This window comes from Artemia franciscana, chromosome 7 (assembly GCF_032884065.1).
Source record: "Artemia franciscana chromosome 7, ASM3288406v1, whole genome shotgun sequence".
NCBI lineage: Eukaryota > Metazoa > Arthropoda > Branchiopoda > Anostraca > Artemiidae > Artemia > Artemia franciscana.
In genome coordinates this window covers 35,511,862-35,532,088 of record NC_088869.1, presented here as the reverse complement: position 1 = coordinate 35,532,088, position 20,227 = coordinate 35,511,862, and the positions used below count along the sequence as shown (strand labels likewise).

At 34.2% G+C, this 20,227-nt stretch overlaps 1 protein-coding gene across 1 annotated transcript in view; it reads left to right on the top strand.

The window, feature by feature from the left end:
• The window catches only part of LOC136029205 (dihydrolipoyllysine-residue succinyltransferase component of 2-oxoglutarate dehydrogenase complex, mitochondrial-like), a 53,998-nt gene extending 34,924 nt beyond the window's left edge, over positions 1 to 19,074 (top strand). Inside the window, exons 8-9 of the mRNA XM_065707355.1 lie at positions 6,037 to 6,288; positions 18,790 to 19,074. Of these exons, the coding sequence (XP_065563427.1) occupies positions 6,037 to 6,288; positions 18,790 to 18,924 (387 nt within the window). The 3' untranslated portion in view covers positions 18,925 to 19,074. The remainder of the gene's footprint in view (positions 1 to 6,036; positions 6,289 to 18,789) is intronic.
• The last annotated feature ends 1,153 nt before the right edge of the window (positions 19,075 to 20,227 follow it).

Here is a 20,227-nt window from a genome sequence, read left to right as displayed (position 1 = left end):
AGTTTTTTTCATATTTTTAAGGTAATCTGCCTATGATGAGTAAAAATGCATTAGACTCACATACATTTTCACTTATGTAGTGTTTTTGCCCTTGCTAGTCAAAACAATACGATACGAAAGAGCAACAACTAAAAATAAACGACATTTGTTTCCAATTATTTTCTGACACAGAGCTTTTTGGTTAGTTTTACCTATAGAGCTGGTACTTAAAGTCTTTTTTTCAGCAGGCCCACATTTGATTTATTATTAGAGTGTAAAACTGCACTTTCCTGAGTTTTAGATCTCTTTCGTTGGTATTGGAGTTAGTTGGTATTTTTATAGGTGATAACCTATCATAATAATATTTCTTAAGCGACCTCTTCTCCCCTCCGAATAGGAATGTTGATTAGTGTTGAATCAGCTACGCCATCGATGTGATCTATGTCAATTGCTAGTTTAGACATCACAGAATAAAGAGTTGATTGATATCCGACCGAAACTTGTTCTTTCGCGCAATCTTCTTTACATGGCTGTCATTTTTTAGAGAGACTATTTTTGTTAAAGATGGTTTTTTTTTTACGGAAGTAAAGAGCAAAGTTGAAACTAAAAACGAACAAAAATGATTGATTCGCAGATAAAGCAAGATATATCTACAAAGCTAGCTAAAATAAATCGACTTCTGTTATATTTTTACGAAATCTGTAAAGTTCTTAGAACCAGCTCTTTACTGAAAACACTAAAATGGCCTCAAAATACAAGATGTTTTCAAAGGAGCAGAAGTAGAGTGCAGAAATTAGAAGACTAATTTATAAAGCCCTTACTACTCTTTCATTTGCACGAGGTTTATACACTTATACTTTCTTAAAAAGAACCTTGAGCCAGTCTAGTTTTCAGCAAGTTGCTAATATTTTCCACAGAAATGGGGAAGTATCACGAGTCAGGTTATTTGAGCTACTTTGTAGATATATTTTGTGTAACAGGTATATTTGTAAATGCTATCTCTATGTAATGCTGTGATATATCTTATGTAACAGATATCCCATGTAAATGCTGTGTCATTTACTAAGCTATAATTTCCTTGAGGAGCACCACTCCTCAAGTGGAAATAGAGTTGACTGCAAGGTCCCCAGTCTTGCGGGTACCCCGACAGGGTCAATGCAGCCCTTTGCAAAGGGCGTTATCCATAGATCTGGATCTTACCCCCTGTCACAGTTGTCTTTCTGTAGAGGATCCTCCCAAGATGGTTTTCTGTGCTACCATGCAATTTAACCCACTGCTGAGGGGAGGTTTTGTAGCTCACGGGACGTGTCCATACTCCAATGGGCCCTGCTAAGTGAACAATGGAGCGACCTTCTTAATCTTCCGCCTGTATTTACGCCCCTGGGTGAGGATGTCCTAGTTTCTGTTATGATAAATGGCACAAAAAATTTAATCAAATTTCGTTCTTTACTCACAATTAGTTTCTATATTTAATGCTTAATCTAAATTTAACAAAAACACTGGTTTAGTCACCCGTTTTTATATTCCCCTTCAGAGGTATGTAATTTCGAATTGATTGTAACAGGTTACAGTAAAAAAAATCGTTTACTGGTTTTTCAAGAGAAGGAAGGGACTCGAAATCTTAAGTTGAGAGTTTTAGACTATGACAAATTGATTAATAATCATAGAGTTTGGTTTTTCGGTAGCTATACTCTCTTTGGGTGAAAATTGATATTTAGTGGCGCAAAATGGTAGAAAACGCTACTTTGCTGTCGCACGATCGTTGTCGTTATTGAAAAACGTCATCGTCTGCTGACTTTTTTTTTTATCAAAAACCTTTGCAGTCACTGCTGCATTCATGTTATAGTTTAGATGTATTTTCAAGGTGAGGGCTCAAACCCCGCTTTTTAGGGCTTAGATCACGTTAAATCAATTGGATATTTCAAGAATTTCCATTCTCTGGCATTTTCACTGTCTATGGTCATAAATTGATGTTTTGTGGCACAAACTGGCAGAAAATGTCACTCCTGTGGCACGATCTCTTGCCTACCATTAAAAGGGCAGATGTTGCAATTTTCTTTCAAATAAGCCCTTTCTCACCATACTAAGACCAGTGGTTTGACATAATCACCCCTTGGATGAAGAAAAAAAAAGACACATCTGTATTTTCCATGCACAAAACTAATTCCGACGTCACTTTAGAGAGATTACAGGCTCTTTTTCTTTGTTCCCATCAATTTATTTTCACGATAAAATTTTACTATTAGGATTAATCAGAAAAATAGTTTCCATTTTGAATCGTCTGATAGTTATTTTTTCTTGCTATAGTTTATTTCAAATGCGCTTTTAGACTTTTGGCTACTAAGGGCTGTGGCTCGCTATTCTCTAGGCTGTAGCTATCGTTGCAATCATTATTAAATTTGCAAGTCTCTTTAATGTATTTCTTTTTTCTCCGCATAATATGTCTCATAAAAAACACAAAAACGATATTATTTACTCTGAGATAAGCCTTATTAAAGAGTTCGTGATAGCGAACTGTAAATAAGGACCTACTCGTGATAATAGTGACCGAAACCTGTAAAAAGAATTCTGATAAAAAATATATACATAAAAAGAAATTGCATTTTATAGAGATCCCAAATATGTAACATTCTTTAAGTTTTATGCTACCTATCAGACGTTACGATCCTTAGAAAATCTTTCTAATTTTCTAAAAGGAGAAAAACATCTTCAAAAAAGAACTGTTCTAGAAGGTGGAAACTAACCTATCAAATTCGGCATATCGGAGAATCCTAAGGGTGGCGTGTTTATCTAATTTTACTTTTTTGTCAGGAGTGATCGTGTTGAACCAATGGCCTTAGAATTTTGGGACAGAGCTCGGTCGCATGTGTTCAGCTCATTTGAGGTTTCATAGAATTATTAATAATAGTATTTACTTGCAGAGGGGAGGGGGGCTGAATCCTCAAAATTAAATTTCTGTGCTAAAATTTTCTAGCTTTCATTCAGTGATCAGATAAATATAGAAAAAGAAGAGTATAGGCGAAGAATTAATCCTCCTAATCTTCCTTTATTCTAAGGCTTAAAATCTAGCCAATAGTTATGGAGTAAGCGTGCAATATGGTACTGCAGAGTAATAGATCCTATCTTGTCACAAAAATATTATATGTGTGACATGAAAGATCACATTTATATGTGATGTGTGGTAGAGATGTAGGGAAGATATTCCTTCAGAAATATTTCAGGCTTCATAAAATTATTAATAATGATATTCAATGGTAGAGAGGGAGGGGGCTGAAGCCTCAAAAAATAAATTTCTATGCTAAACTTTTCTAGCTTTCATTCAGCGTTTAGACAGATATAGAAAGAGAATCTAACCAATAGTTTTGGAGTAAGCTTGTAATATGGTGCTGCAGAGTGACAGATCCTATCCTATCACAAAATTGTTTTAAGTGTAATATAAAAGGTCACATTCATGCGTGATATTTTGGGTAAGATATCCCTTTAGCAATATTTGGGGCTTCATAAAATTATTAATAATGATATTCAATAACAGAGAGGAAGAGGGGGCTGAAGTCTCAAAAGTTAAATTTCTATACTAAAATTCTCTAGCTTTCGTTGGACGTTCAGATGTAGAAAGAGAGAGTAGAGACGAAGGATTAGCCCTCCTAATCTCCCTTCATTCTACGACTCCGAATCTAAGTAAAAGTTGTGAAGTAAATGTGCAATATGGTGCTGCAAATTGACAGATCCCATCTCATCACATAAATATTTTATGTGCAATATAAAAAACCACATATATGTGATATGTAGCCAAGATCTAAGGAAGACATCCCTTTAAAAATATTTGTTTTAATAAATCCTTTGAAAAAACATGAAAAAACTTCACTTTGGATATTTCAGACAATATGTTTTATAAATACTTGAAGGAGTATGTTTTTCAGGGATAATCATCGTTCTCGAAGCATTTTATACGAAAAAATCAAATGTTAACGGGGTAGATGAGGGATTGATAGTCATGCTCACGTTAAGAGAGCCTCAGATTACACAGTTCATAGTAACACGTTGTAAACAACTAGCCTTGTCAATAGAAATTTAACTCTAAAAAATTGAGTTTTGATTATAGTATATACTTCGACAGAATCTATTATTTATTCTGATTATAATATATTAAATTCAATAATGAAAATTTTGTCATCAAAAGCTATTAATATATGAAAAACTGTATAATTTGATAGAGAACAGTTAAACATCCCTGCAAAGGAATGCGAACTTGATAAAAACTATGCAGTGAAATTCAGCACGCAAGAGAACGATAAAGCCACGACTTACAAAAACATAAAATTTCTTCTTTGATGGTAGCGGATCAGTTGTTATAGATTGTTGAAAGATGTCTCTTCCAAAGAAATTTGAATGTTTATTACCGATTTTCATGTATGCTTACAAAACAGAGCACACTAGAGCAAAACGCTGATTCCCAGTATTTTGTCCAGCAATTTTGAACAGCAGTTTTTTTTACTTTGAATCGGCTGTAATGTAATGGAGTGAAAATTCTGAGAAATATTGATGTAAATTCGGTTTAAATAATGGAAATTTAAGTTTAAAAGTTTTTAGCCACTTGAAATTGTCTGCTATCTATATTTGTTGTAACCAAATCTACTTTCAGTAAACAACTGGTTAAATCTAGCGTCAAAAACTCGTGAGGAAACAGCCAGTCCCCCTCAAATACACAATAATTTCTGTGTGTTTCAAACTTTAATGCTGATCTTTACGTTCAACTGGAAAGACTTCCTGCTTGTCTTTGATTGTCTTTGATTGAATTTAAGTTTTAATTACCGACTGGATTAAAAAAAAATATATATAAATAATATAGACTGAACTAGGACGATTGGAAAATTTCTTTGAACTGATGTTACATTTAGCTTAAGAACTAGGAAATGATAGAAGCCCAGTTCTTCGGATTTTACGGGACTTGATTTCACCTTTTTTCATTACAAAGGCTTTTAGTGATTAATGCTATCCCGTTTTATAATTATAAGTCATAAATCGCTAACAATATCTTGGAGTGAGAAAAGAAGAAATCGAATCCGAATTCCTGTTAAACTATGAAACTCCATGAAGATTGGAAATCGGCTATTCTACAGTATAAATTAAAGTTGGCAAGTTGCTATTATTGAAAAAGAAGATCCAAAAAAAGTAATGTTCTTGCAGTGTTTCTCAGGAAACTGAGAAACATAGACCCCTGTGGGATGGATGTTTAGAATAATGTAGTAGCAATCAATTCTGGAAATTGATACCGTCCAACTTCAGAAGGATTTTTCACTATTGATCTACTGCCAAAAATATAGAAATGCAAGAACTGTATCATTACTACAAAAGAATTTAAGTTGTAAATGGTAATTAAAAACCGCTATCTATCTTGATAAAGATAGATGGATGACATATATTTATTGTACCAAAGTGTTGGGGAGTATCTTGTTAAGCAGAAATCATATTTTATCCGTGTTTTAGTTTCATAGCCCTCATATACTTCTTTTTCAAAACGTGAATTCTCTTAATTTCTATTTTGCTTTCTAAATGATTGAAAGAGAACTGGCTGAGTGACGGAATGGTTTGAAAATCGCCATGAACATGCTGCTAATTCATATCTGAAAGATTTCAGGTCTGTCTTTTTTTTACCCTACCATTTTCAGTTTTTGCTTTTATTGTTGTTATTGATACTTTGATTTAAATAATATTGGTAGAGCTCTGTATGAAAAAGAGAAAGACGTGAAAGAACACTCACAAACTTTCTGATTCCATTTTTCTCTCCGCTTATTTGATTTCGCTCTGTTTGCTGAAATACCGACGCTGTCACTGTTTGCTGTGATCGTAATATAGTTATTTTTCATCTTTTCTGTTAAGAAAGACACATAACTTAATGATTTGGGACAGTTAGTTACTTTTACGAATAGTGGTATAACAGAGGTCTCTGCGCTTTAACTTTTTTAACGTCAAGTTTTGGAAACTATTTTCAGGCATAAGATTAAAACTTTAGAATACTGATCCAAATCCTTGTAATTTTATATATTTGCTTTTTAGGGCCTTGTTGTTCCTGTATTACGGAACGTAGAGTCTATGAATTACTTGGACATTGAGAAAGGTATAGCTGCTCTTGGAGAGAAAGCTAGATCCGGTGCATTAGCTGTTGAAGATATGGATGGTGGAACCTTTACAATTTCAAATGGTGGCGTTTTTGGCAGCCTGTTTGGAACACCCATTATTAACCCTCCTCAATCAGCTATACTTGGTATGCATGGTATATTTGATAGACCTGTTGCAAGAAATGGACAGGTAAGCCAACATTGACCCCTCTTCACTCCTATCTGTTTTCTCTCTCTGTCCGAAGATGGTTTATCTCTTAAAAAAAATAGTTACCTTCTTTCATGGAATAAAAAATAATTGTAAAATAAAAGTCAATACCATTTTCTAACGGATAGGTTACGAATCATTCAAAAATAATTGCTATGATCTTTTTGTTTAATAAGTGAATTTGTTTCTCAGTATTTTTCAAGTTATAAACGCTAATTCATATTTGGTTATTTCAAATTTTGAGTTTAGGGTTGAAAATGGTTTAATAGAACATTTTTTTTCCCAATTATAGTGCCAGGAAATAAGTTCGACGTGAAGTATAAAATTTCGAGAATTCAGTGAGTTCGTTGGAAGTTTTGGTAACACAGATTCATAGCTGAAACTGGGCTTGGAGTATGGTTTGTTTTAAATCTGGAAATACAGTGCTTAGCGGAAAGAAATACCTTGCCTTAGACCTTAGATCTTCCTGTACCTCCAGAGGCGCTTAGGGAATCCGAAAAGACTCGCCAGTAATCTCTCATCGTTACGCCCTCCCAGCTCCCATTCAGATTGGATTGAGGCATTGAGGTTTGTGAAGTCAGCCTGGTAGCTGCGTCGTGGTGTGTTTTTCCTCGACCTTCGGAAATCGAATTTTGGGCATGCGGATCACATGACCGAGATATCTCCCCTTCCTATGTTTGATCACTTTGGCTACCAGTGTCTGAGATGTCTTTGGTCGTATAGTAAGTAGCCTTCTGAGCTTTCTGTTCAAGGCTATAACATTTATCAGCACGGGCGCTTTCCATTATAGCCTTATCAAGTATAGTATACTCTTCTTCATCTTGTCAGCCCTGTTCTCGATCAGATCCCACGATTTGACGGAGATCCATTCATCTTTTAAAGGGTTTTTCATACCAAGGGTTTCGTAGGCAGTATCATTGTAGGTTTTTCTGATAGAAGTCCAAGCTGTTTCTGGACTTTCGTCTCGCAGCAGATCCAGCGTTTCAAATCTGTTAGTCAGTTTTAACACAAACTGTGATCGAATTTCTAAGTCACTCAGTTTTTCGCAGTCATAGGGCTGTTACCTAGCTCTTAGGACTGAGCTATTCGAATGAGCAACTCTCCATTTTCGTTGCGTTCTCCAAGACCGTGGTAGCCCAGGACGTCGACATAATAAATTCTTTCGTTGCCAACCTTTGTGTTGAAACCCCCCATGATTCACAGTGTCATGTCTGGGTACATCTTCAAGGACAGATGTCAGTTCATTATAGAACGTCTCTTTTTAAGCGTCTGTGGCTTCGTTAGTGGATGCATAGCACGCAACTAGGGTCATTTGGCAGGCTTCTCATGGAATCGAGCTGTCATAATGTAGTTGCTCGCGGGTTTCCAGCTAATCAGTGATTTTACATAAGTTTCGAAATTACTGTGGCCATTCCCGTTTCTCGTCGTGTTTCATGGCTGCTGAAGATCAAAGTGTTTCCACTGCTGAGCAGTTACTTTCCATTTTCCGGCCATCGCACTTCCAAGAAGGCCAAGATTGCTAGGCGATAGCGGGTCATCTCTTTCTCTAGCTGTTCCACCTTCAACAGCTGTACTAGAGTCCGAACGTTCCAAAATCAAGTTTTTAGTGGTATTTTCGTATTCATAGATCTTGTCCGTTGGGCGGGTGCAGGGGTCTTTATTGAAAAGGTAATTTCTGTTATATTTTTCTTGGATATTTCATTTAGTATAATTTTTTTCATGGGCAGATTGCAAAACCGCCGCAAAACTCTCCTCCTGTATCCAGGCTTGAGATTGGCCGTAATTACTTACAGGCGGAGTAATAAATGCAGCGAAAAGATTCGCTGATAGAAAAACAACTAAAAAAAATGAGTTTTTAGACATTGAGCATGAATTTTAACTGTTCTTAGAAGAGAAAAAAAAACATCTAAATCCTGTCAGGGTCTGAAGACATGATTGTAAATCCTCACAAATGCATAAAGGAGAGGATGCTTCGCTGAAAGATAGTTGTTGTAATAGTTTTTCGGCTAAAATTTGGTTAACGGTAAACAGAAATAAAATTAATGACGCAAGGACGATTTGTGAGCCAAATCTTTAAATTTTACTTGTTGACAAAAAAGGCACAAGAAGAACTTAAAGACACAAGAACACCTAGGGTTTTACGATATATTTCTCCGGTAGTGTTTGACCTTCTGCAAATTAAAAATTAAAAAATTTATGATACTGTTAATTACAAATCTGAGGCTAATATCGCAATATTGAAGTTCAATATCAATATACAGGAAGCACATATCAGACCAGCAATACTTTGATTTTTACCAAAGTCTGTATGTGTGGATGTAGTAGGGTGGTTGATTACAAATTTGAGGCTAAAATTGTAATATGGAAGTCCTAATTCAAACGAATTATCAAAGTAGCGTTTTTGATTTTTTACGTAGGACTTGACTCAGAGTCGGTATTTGATACTTTTGGTATTTTGGTACTTTTCACAGTTGGTATTTGGGTGTTTGTAATACTGTTGATAACAAATCTGAAGCGAATATTGCAATTTAAATATTACAAATCTATAAAAAGGAATTTGCTAGAATAAAATGTTTGACTCAAGCTATTTATATAGTCAAACAGTTCGTGGTAACGAACTGTAGTAAGGAGCGACTCGGCTCAATAGTAACCCAAACTCTGAAAAACGGAATTTTGATACAAATAGTTATATCAAAAGAATCGCATTTTAATCTTGACTTTAAATATATAAGCTTTATCAAGTTTAGTCTTATCCATCAAAAGTTACGAGCCTGAGAAAATATGCCTTATTTTAGAAAATAGGGGAAACACCCCCTAAAGTAATAGAATCTAAATGAAAATAACACCATCAGATTCAGTGTATCAGAGAACCCTACTGTATAAGTTTCAAGCTCCTATCTAGAAAAATGTGGAATTTTGTATTTTTTGCCATAAGACAGATCACGGATGCGTGTTTATTTTTTGTCTGTTGTTCTTTTTTTGTTTTTTTTTTTTTTTTTTTCCCCATGGGTGATCGTATCGACCAGTGGTCCTAGAATGTCCCGAGAGGGCTCATGCTAATGGAAATTAAAAGTTCTAGTGCCCTTTTTAAGTGACCAAAAAAATTGGAGGGCACCTAGGCCCCCTCCCACGCACATTTTCCCCCAAAGTTACCGGATCAAAATTTTGAGATAGTCTTTCTGTTCAGCTTAGTCAAAACTTAATAACTATGTCTCGGGAAATACTTAATCCCCCAGGGGGGGGGGGCTGCAAGTTACAAACTTTGACCATTCTTTACATATAGTAATGGTTATTATGAAATGTACAGAAGTTCTCAGGGGGACTTTTTTGCGTTGGGGGAGGGGGTTACGTGGGAGAATCTATCCATGGAGGAATTTATCATGATGGAAGAGGATTTCCATGAAGGGGGTGCAAGATTTTCTAGCATTATTTAAAAAAACAATGAGAAAACAATTTTTTTTTTCAACTGGAAGTAATGAGCAGCATTAAAACTGAAAACGAACATAAAATATTACGTATATAAGGGGGTTCGTCTCCTCCAAAATACCTTGCTCTTCACGCTAAAGTATTTTTAGTAATTTCAACTATTTATTCTACGGCCTTTGTGATTCGGGGGTCATTCTTAAAGATTTGGCACAAAATTCGAGCTTTAGTGTAAAGAGCCAGGTATTGACGAAATTTAATTTTTGTTTTATTTATTCATGTGCGGTGAGCCAAATTCAAAACATGCATTAATTCAAAAACGTTCAGAAATTAAATAAAAAACAAGTTTGTTTTTTTACTGCAAGTAAGGAGCGGCATTAAAACTTAAAACGAACAGAAATTATTCCGTATGTGAAAGGGGTTAACCCTCCTCAACGCCTCGCTCTTTACGCTAAAGTGCTTTTATTGTTTTAAACAGTAGAGTTGTGACAAAGAGTCAAACTTTAGCGTAAAGAGCGGGGCGTTGAGGAGGGGACAGCCCCTTTCATGTGCGGAATAATTTCTGTTCGTTTTAATGTCGCTCCTTACTTGCAGTTAAAAAAAAAACTTAATTTTTTAATTTAATTTTGAATAAAGAACCAACGACTCTTTAGGACTATAGGACTCTATAGAACGAAGGACCTTATTTTTTTCAATTTACCTGGTTAAGCTAGAAACCTCAAAATTTATGCAGAATAACTCTCGAACCTAGTGGCAGTAATATGACGTTTATTTGTAGTAACACTTCTCGACATAAAGCACTTGTACCAATAGATTTAGCTTTAACCTTTAAAATAACTTATTCTCATCGCCGTTTTCTTCCTTTCAAATCCTTTTTCTTTCAAATGTGTAGAAAACAACAATTGGCCAAATATTTCAATTTAAGCAATATATTTAGTTTTAAATAAAGTACAAATTTGTCTCTTGTCTTTGATTTGAGAGGGGGGGGGGGAATAAGTCTTATCTGTGGTAATTCATGCTCTTTAAGTTCCGATCACAATGTTCTTTTTTATTTATTTTCATTTTAAATTTAATTTCGTTCATAGTAATTTCTGTCAATTTGTTAAACATGTCGAAATGGAAGACTGATTGACCTAAAATTTGGCTTTAAAGACGTTGATTGATTAACATTTAATCAGGGCACTACTTATGATCCTCAATAATACAGACTGAACTCGTTATGACTCTAATTTTAACAAGGTTGCTTACGTCTTCAAACAGTTTGTGGTAATGAGCTGTAAGTAAGGAGCGATCCGGCTCATAGTAACCAAAACTCTAAAAAACAGAATTTTGATACCAGTAGTTGCATCAAAGGAATTTTATATTTATGCTGATTTTAAATATATAAGTTTCATCAAATTTAGTCTAACCGTCAAAAGTTACGAGCCTGAGAAAATCTGCCTTATTTTAGAAAATAGGGGGAAACACCCCCTAAAAGTCATAGAATCTTAACGAAAATCACACTATCAGATTCAACGTATCAGAGAACTCTACTGTAGTAGTTTAAAATATGGTATTTTTCGCCAGAAGACAGATCACGGATGCGTGTTAATTTGTTTTTTTGTTTGTTCTTTTTGTTGAGGGGTAATCGTACCGACTCAGTGGTCCTAAATTGTCGTAAAAGGGCTCATTTTAACTGAGATTAAATTATCCAGTGCCCTTTTTAAGTGGCCAAAAAATTGGAGGGTACCTAGGCTCTCTCCCACGCTCTTTTTCTTAAAGTCGCCGGACCAAATTTTGAGATAGTTATTTTGTTCAGCATAGTCGAAGAACCTAATTACTATGTCTTTGGAGATGACTTAATCCCCCACAGTCCCTGGGGGAGGGGCTGCAAGTTACAAACTTTGACCATTGTTTACACATAGTAATGGTTATTGGGAAGTGTACAGACGTTTTAAGGCGACCATTTTGCGTTGGGGGGGGGGGGGGGTTACGTGGGAGATCTCTTCTGGGATGAATTTGCAATGAGGGAAGAGAATTTCCATGAAGGGGGTGCAGTATTTTCTAGCATTATTAAAAAAAAGCAATGAGAAAATAAGTGAAAAAATTTTTCAACTGGAAGTAAGAGCAGCATTAAAACTTAAAAGTCACCTCGTCAATACCTCGCTCTTTATGCTAAAGTATTTTTAGTAATTTCAGCTATTTATTCTACGGCCTTTGCGATTCAGGGGTCATTCTTAAAGAATTGGGCAAGATTCAAGCTTTAGTGTAAAGAAAGAGGTATTGACGAGGGGGCGAACCCCTCATATACGTAATAAAAATATACAAATCTAGAAGTTTGCTAAGTAAATTCATTTGTAAGTTACGTATATTTATTACTAATAAAAACGTTCGTAAAAAAATACAAAGTTCAGGTTGTATTTTTAAGTAACCAAAAATTGGAAGGCAACTTGGGCTCCCCCCCCCCCTCACCTCTTTTTTTATTCGAATCGTCCGATGAAAATTATGAGAAAGCCATTTAGCAAAAAAAAATAATATGCAAATTTCATTTTAATTATTCATGTGCGGTGAGCCAAAATCAAAACATACAATTCAAATACGTTCAGAAATTAAATAAAAAAAAGTAACGAACAGAAATTGTTCCGTTTATGAAAGGGGATGTCCCCTCCTCAACGTCCCGCTCCTTACGCTAAAGTTTTTTGTTGTTCTAAAAAGTAGAACTGTGACAAAGGGTCAAACTTTAGCGTAAAGAGTGGGACGTTGAGGAGGGGTCAGCTCCTTTCATATACGGAATATTTCTGTCCGTTTTAAGTTTTAATGTCGCTCCTTACTTTCAGTTGAAAAGACTTGTTTTAAACTTATTTCTATTTAGTAAAAAGAAAACAGGAGGGTCAATTAACTTTTATACATTTTTGATGGATACCCGGAGAAGATGGATACCTCGGTGGCTCTTGATGCTTTGTTCAGCTCCGTCTTTGATATCTCCTGTGCTAGCTGGTAAGAGTTGTCAGGGATTGGAAATTCACAGACCCAGAACATCGGTCAGTTCTCTACGTATTTGTGGGTGGATGGGCCTCCGATCTTTTAAATGCCTATGATTTCAAATTTTCAAAATAAGTCAGCCAAGAGTCGACTTCCGGGTTTACTTTCGACTGGCCAAGTGGCACTTGATGTTCATTCAGTCAGATGATTTTGAGCAAAATTGAAATATTGGTACTCTGACTATTGAAAATAAATAGACATCAACATCTTCCGGTTTTGATTTAATTAATTTTAGAGGACCCCCCCCCCAAAAAAAAAATCATCTTAATCAATTTTCAGTTTTCAAATTAATATTTTAATTAGTTTTTTTTTAACTTTCATAAAGAATTTGGTTCTTCTCTAAAGCTAGCATTTAAATGAGAAAAATGTCATCAAATATTTTGATCATTGAATGATAGCTAATTCTGTTAGAAGTTAATTTGACTAACTGCTTGCTAAAATATACGCTTAAGCGTGTTATTAATACTTAGACATCTAAGCATAAAAAAGAAAATTCCTGCGTTTTTTTGCCAGACGATAGGTACATTAATGTCAAGTCTGATTTTTCCTCTTGTTATTTTTAGGACTTAAATGTTGCCCTCTGAACGGTCATGTTTTATTTCTTTTTTTTTAAATTTAATTATTAGTGCGAGAAGACAATGGTATTTCCTTGGGGCGGTAACCGGAAATAAAGATAGAAAATAAGTTCACTCGTCCATACCAAAAACCGTGGGAGATTATCGTTTCAATGGCTGGATGCCCGTTTATATTTCTAAATGGAAACGAACATTTACCTGTAACTCAAAACGCTTATAAGACCTGTTCTAAGTGGAAGAAAGCTTTTAAAAGCCGAGATGTGTGGCAGTCAAGCTTAACAATCTAGTTGATATGGTTGCTTTGTTGGTGGTTTTCTTTTCTTTTTCCTCTTGAAATCTGATATGAGTAGTTTATTCGACAAGTTTTTTCTTCCGGTTTTACGTTCCTCAAATTCTGTATTTTTTTAATCAGGATCCATATTTGGATGTAGCTATGTTGAAGGCATCCAACCTACGAAAAAATAAAACCTTGACATAGGCACATTGTCCTTTTTGTAGGGCTAATTCTAGTGTTCATAAATATTCAATGTACATTTGTTGTACTCTGTCTTAGTAACTTACATCTAACTTGATTTTCTTATCACTTCTGTATTTTGTAATAAGCTATAATTAGCAATGTTAATGATACCATGCATAGATGTGCCGCTTTTGGGATGGGACATGCTCCGTTTTAGTGGGATCTAGAGAAGTTTCTATGATGACCAGATTTTTTTTTCTATCGCAGTCGTCAATTGCAGTCTGCATGTTGAATACCATCAACTTCTTAAGAAACAGGAAAAAACTAGTTTGACACTTCCTAATGGTCATAAATATGGAGAAAACGAAAGAAAAATGTGATACATTCATAAAGACGATCATAATGTTGATGATAAATAGTTCTTTGAATTCATGAAGCTTGTCGATTTGTAATAATAAGGAAGGAATATACAAATACTCTTAAGATACGCAAAAAAAATATGAGATATTCTTTTTGGTGGTTTTTTCTTTTTCTGCCAACATTTATTATACAAGGCTATTAGACCGCAGCTGTGTTTCTTATCTTTCTTAACGCAAATATTCTAATTCGAATTTTGCATGGGTCATTTTGTTTTATGCCGATTGAGGAATATGATTGAGCTAGTCTCATCCTTCACCCCCCCCCCCCCAAGTATAATCCGAAGGAACATCGACACAAAACTTAGAATAGGCTGACCAAAAGATTCAGACATTTCTTTCCGTCAGAAAAATATCTGAAATCGCAAAAAAATCTAATGTTTAGCTATGTAAAACCCTTCAAACGCACGGTTTCTTTATCATTGCTTGTTTAAAGTCAAAGACGAAATGTGTCACCGCCTGACAGTATGTCTTTATAAATAGAAAGGTTTTGTATAAGCTTTCTGATGGTTTTTAAATCGTCAACTAGCGAAGAATTTTTTCATAGAGGTATTTTGACTGTATTCAGGGACAATTCGAGTTTTTTGTCACAAAATGCCAAAAACGAGTTTTGGTTTTGGCGCAAACTCCTTTTTTTCCTTATATAGGGTACTCAATATCAAATTCTCGAATTCAGTGAGGATTCCTTCAATTTCCTACGACTACTGATTGACAAGATCAACCTAGAAGAAAATAGCAACAGAAACCCGAATTTCTAACCATGCTTATCAAGGAAAATCCGAAGCTCGATCTTTTTTTTCTATCTTTCATTGAATTGGAGTTTAAACATATTTACTTCGGTTGTCAGACATACTGAACTTGCTGAATGATTTAGTTTTTATCAAGATTCAAACTTTTATTATTATTTTTTTTTTTTGGGGGGGGGGGGTTCTTTACGTAAAACGATGCAATTTTCCATATACAAATTACTCTAGATTCGCGATCCTTTCTTCTCTACTTACCATTCTTCTTGTTGAGTTTTTTTTTCGCTTTGACTGGACATTAATCTGTAAAAGAGTTTTCTCTTTTAACGTAGAAACCTTATCAATGTTAGGAATATAAAAAAACATAATTGAAGAAAAGTTTTTTTTTTCATTGGTGTCCAAAATATTCATAAATTTATTATTTACTAGCTGTTGAGGTGGCGCTTCGTGCCCCCAAGCCCCCCCGCGCGCGTAGGTCGTTACGCGCCATATTAGTTACGCGCCATTGTAGTTGTGTCCCTGTGTCCCACCTGTGAATAGATATATATATATATATATATATATATATATATATATATATATATATATATATATATATATATATATATATATATATATCTTCTATCTATCTATATATATAAAAATAAGTTGTCTGTGGATGGATGTGTCAGGTGACGTCACCTGAAAAAACTGGATCAGGTGACGTCAAAACTGAAAAAACTAAAAAAAAGCAAAAACTACAAAAAAAACTAAAAACTAATGAAAAAAATAAAAAAGCTAAAAAACTAAAAAAACTAAAAAAAGGCAAAAACTATAAAAAAAACTAAAAACTAATAAAAAAGCTAAAAAACTAAAAAACTAAAAAAAGGCAAAAACTACAAAAAAAACTAAAAACTAATAAAAAAAATAAAAAAGCTAAAAAACTAAAAAAACTAAAAAAACTAAAAAAAAGGTAAGAAACTAAAAAAACTAAAAACTAAAAAAAACTAAAAAAAAGGAAAAAACTGAAAAATAAGCTAAAATAAAGGTAAAAACCAATAAAAAACTAAAAAAAAACTGAAAAAACTAAAAAAAGGCAAAAACTACAAAAAAAAACTAAAAACTAATAAAAAAAAGTAAAAAAGCTAAAAAACTAAAAAAACTAAAAAAACTAAAAAAAACTAAAAAAAGGTAAAAAACTAAAAAAAATAAAAAATAAAAAAAAACTAAAAAAAGGAAAAAACTGAAAAATAAGCTAAAATAAAGGTAATAACCAATAAAAAACTAAAAAGAAAAAAAGGAAAAAACTAAAAAAAATTTTCATCTAAAAAACTAAAAAAAACTAAAAAAGGTAAAAACTAAAAGAACTAAAAAAGAAAAAAATAAATGACGAAACTCAAAGAGAAAGCGACCAGGACAAAAGGAATGTTCGATTAGCAATCAACAAAGCACCGGGACACAGGGAGTATAAATGACGACCAGGACATAAGTAAAAAAAAAAAACTATCTATATATATTAAAATAAGTTGTCTGTGGATCTGTGGATCGTGGATCAGGTGACGTCACCTGAAAAAACTGGATCAGGTGACGTCAAAACTGAAAAAACTAAAAAAAGGCAAAAACTACAAAAAAAAAACTAAAAACTAATAAAAAAAATAAAAAAGCTAAAAAACTAAAAAAACTAAAAAAAGGCAAAAACTACAAAAAAAACTAAAAACTAATAAAAAAGCTAAAAAACTAAAAAAACTAAAAAAAAGGCAAAAACTACAAAAAAAAACTAAAAACTAATAAAAAAAATAAAAAAGCTAAAAAACTAAAAAAACTAAAAAAACTAAAAACTAAAAAAAACTAAAAAAAGGAAAAAACTGAAAAATAAGCTAAAATAAAGGTAAAAACCAATAAAAAACTAAAAAAAAACTGAAAAAACTAAAAAAAAGGCAAAAACTACAAAAAAACTAAAAACTAATAAAAAAAGTAAAAAAGCTAAAAAACTAAAAAAACTAAAAAAACTAAAAAAACTAAAAAAAGGTAAAAAACTAAAAAAAATAAAAAATGAAAAAAAACTAAAAAAAAGGAAAAAACTGAAAAATAAGCTAACATAAAGGTAAAAACCAATAAAAAACTAAAAAGAAAAAAAGGAAAAAACTAAAAAATATTTTCATCTAAAAAACTAAAAAAAACTAAAAAAGGTAAAAACTAAAAGAACTAAAAAAGAAAAAAATAAATGACGACACTCAAAGAGAAAGCGACCAGGACAAAAGGAATGTTCGATAAGCAATCAACAAAGCACCGGGACACAGGGAGTATAAATGACGACCAGGACATAAGTAAAAAAAAACTAACAAAACTAAAAAGAAGGTAAAAACTACAAAAAAACTAAAAAGAAAAAAAACTAAAAACTAATAAAAAAACTGAAAAATCTAAAAATCTAAATAAACTAAAAAAGAAAAAAAAGGAAAAAAATAAAGGAGAAAAACAAAACTAAAAAACGAATGTATATACAGACCGGGACACCGGGATACAAATGATGACCGGGACACAGGGAATATAAATGACGACCGGGACACAGGGACACAACTACAACGGGGACACCGGGGAAAACAGGGGGATATAAATGACGACCGGGACACCGGGACAGGGAATGGTCGATTAGCAATCACCATCAACACAGCTCAAGGGCAATCATTAGAATCATGAGGTATAGATCTAAATACAGATTGTTTTCCCAAGGACCATTATATGTTGCATGTTCAAGAGTCGGTAAACCTGACAATCTATTTATATGCAAAGACAATGGGACAGCAAAGAATGTTGTATATTCGCAAGTTTTACGTAGTTAAAACCATATATATATATATATATATATATATATATATATATATATATATATATATATATATATATATATATATATATATATATATATATATCTATATTCACAGGTGGGACATAGGTACACAACTACAATGGCGCGTAACTATTATGGCGCGTAACGACTTACGCGCGCGGGGGGGCTTGGGGGGGGCGCGAAGCGCCCCCACCAACTAGGTGTTGGGGTGGCGCGAAGCGCCACCCCAACAGCTAGTATATATATATATATATATATATATATATATATATATATATATATGTTGCATATAAATAGATTGTCAGGTTTACTGACTCTTGAACATGCAACATATAATTGTCCATGGGCAAAACAATCTGTATTCAGATCTATACCTCATTATTCTAATGATGTGTCCCTGTGTCCCGGTCGTCATTTATATTCCCTGTGTCTCGGTCGTCATTTGTGTCCCGGTGTCCCAGTTTGTAATTTCTCTTTGAGTGTCCCGGTCGTCATTTATATTCCCTGTGTCCCGGTGTCCTGGTCGTCATTTGTGTCCCGGTGTCCCGGTCTGTAATTTCTATTCGAACAATCCCTGTGTCCCGGTCGTCATTTATATATCCCGCCTGTGCCCCCGGCGTCCCCGTTGTAGTTGTGTCCCTGTGTCCCGGTAGTCATTTATATTCCCTGTGTCCCGGTCGTGATTTGTGTCCGGGTGTCCCAGTCTGTAGTTTCTCTTTGAGGTTCCCGGTCGTCATTTATATTCCCTGTGTCCCGGTCGTCATTTGTGTCCCGGTGTCCCGGTATGTAATTTCATCAGTTGATAAACATGACGTCAGTCGACAAACAACTTCATGACGCACACAGCTCAATCCTTATAATGACGTCAGTCGACAATCATGACGTCAGTCGACACACAAACATGACGTCACTCGACAGACACACACACACACAGACAACTTATTTTTATATATATAGATATTCTATATACTTTTTTGCTTAGTTGTATTAATACACTAACAGATATATGTTTGCTTTTCAGGTTGTTATCCGTCCGATGATGTATGTGGCTTTGACATATGACCACAGACTCATTGATGGAAGGGAAGCTGTGACTTTCCTGAGAAAAATTAAGTCTGCCATTGAAGACCCACGAACATTGTTGCTTGGCCTGTAGACGTGATTTTGATTTTTAAACTATTGTACAGAAATATATTTCTGTATATATACATATATATATACATTATATATATACACTATCCCCAGGGGTTTGTTTTAGTTATTTTTGATTTGTTTTTAGCTATTAAACTGCTTGTCAGTTGCTTAACTGCGTCTTTTGCTTTTTTTTTGTATTAAAGCGAAAAATGAAACTAATTTGACAATAGATAACTTTTTCCATAGGTAATATTGGTAAAAGGTAATGCCTAGACAAGGATAGGGGTTTAAATTTCTGAAAAATTTCTCGAGTTATTACTCGAACTCACTCGAGTTATTTTTATGTCAATTTGAGGGTTGGACATTTAACGCATCCCTCGTATTGCACTGCTATATACGTAACTTTTTTCTTCAGACCCCTTTTTTTTCAGAGATTCCTTTGTCTAGTGTCCTGAAAAATAAAATTCAATGGCGGCACTCAGCACGCAGCAGACTCACACTTATTCGACTCTCTAATCATTTATTAGCACCAACGAAGAAATTACGGCGCATCTAGCTGCAGATATCGTTTGTGCTTCGGTTTCGCGCATCATTACATCAGATATTTTTCCATGCCTTTTGCTTCAGCTGTCTAGATTCATTTAAAATCGTTTTCAAGAAAAAAATATTCATGCATACAACGGGTTTGACCTCAGCTAGGTAATATAAGACCTATAGATCGAATCCGAGTGCAGCAACATACAACAGGGCCTACGCAAGGACTTCAGTAGTCAAGAAGCATCGTCAATCCGACGAATACATACATTATTCATTACACACATGCGTACATAAATTAATGCACAGTTGCTCGTTTAAAGGAAATTTATATATTCGTTATTCCTTAGGTTTCAGTCATGAGGTGTCAAATAAGCCATTTCAGTTGAGTTATAAAATTCTGGCGTGAATTCAATTCCTCCTTCCTGTTAATGCATCAAGGAATTATCCATTTTAAGGGATTTATTTTCTTCTGGGACTTGTTGTGATTCTCACTGTTGGTTCTCTTCTAACTGCAGATTTCATTTACGATTTGTTGTGGTGCTGGTTGTCACATGTGTTCTAGCCGCAGATATGGTTTGCGTTTCACTTGCGGGAATCATTGCCTCCGACTTTTTTTTCATGCCTTTTACTTTAGCTGTTCGCATTCATTCATAATCATGTGTAATATATATGACATCATAGATACCAAAAAAACTTCTTTCCAGCTTTTTCCCAGTCGTCAGATTTTTGCTTTAATTGCGTTGTGATATAGTTCAGTAACAACCAGGAATGTTCCAATACCTATGCTC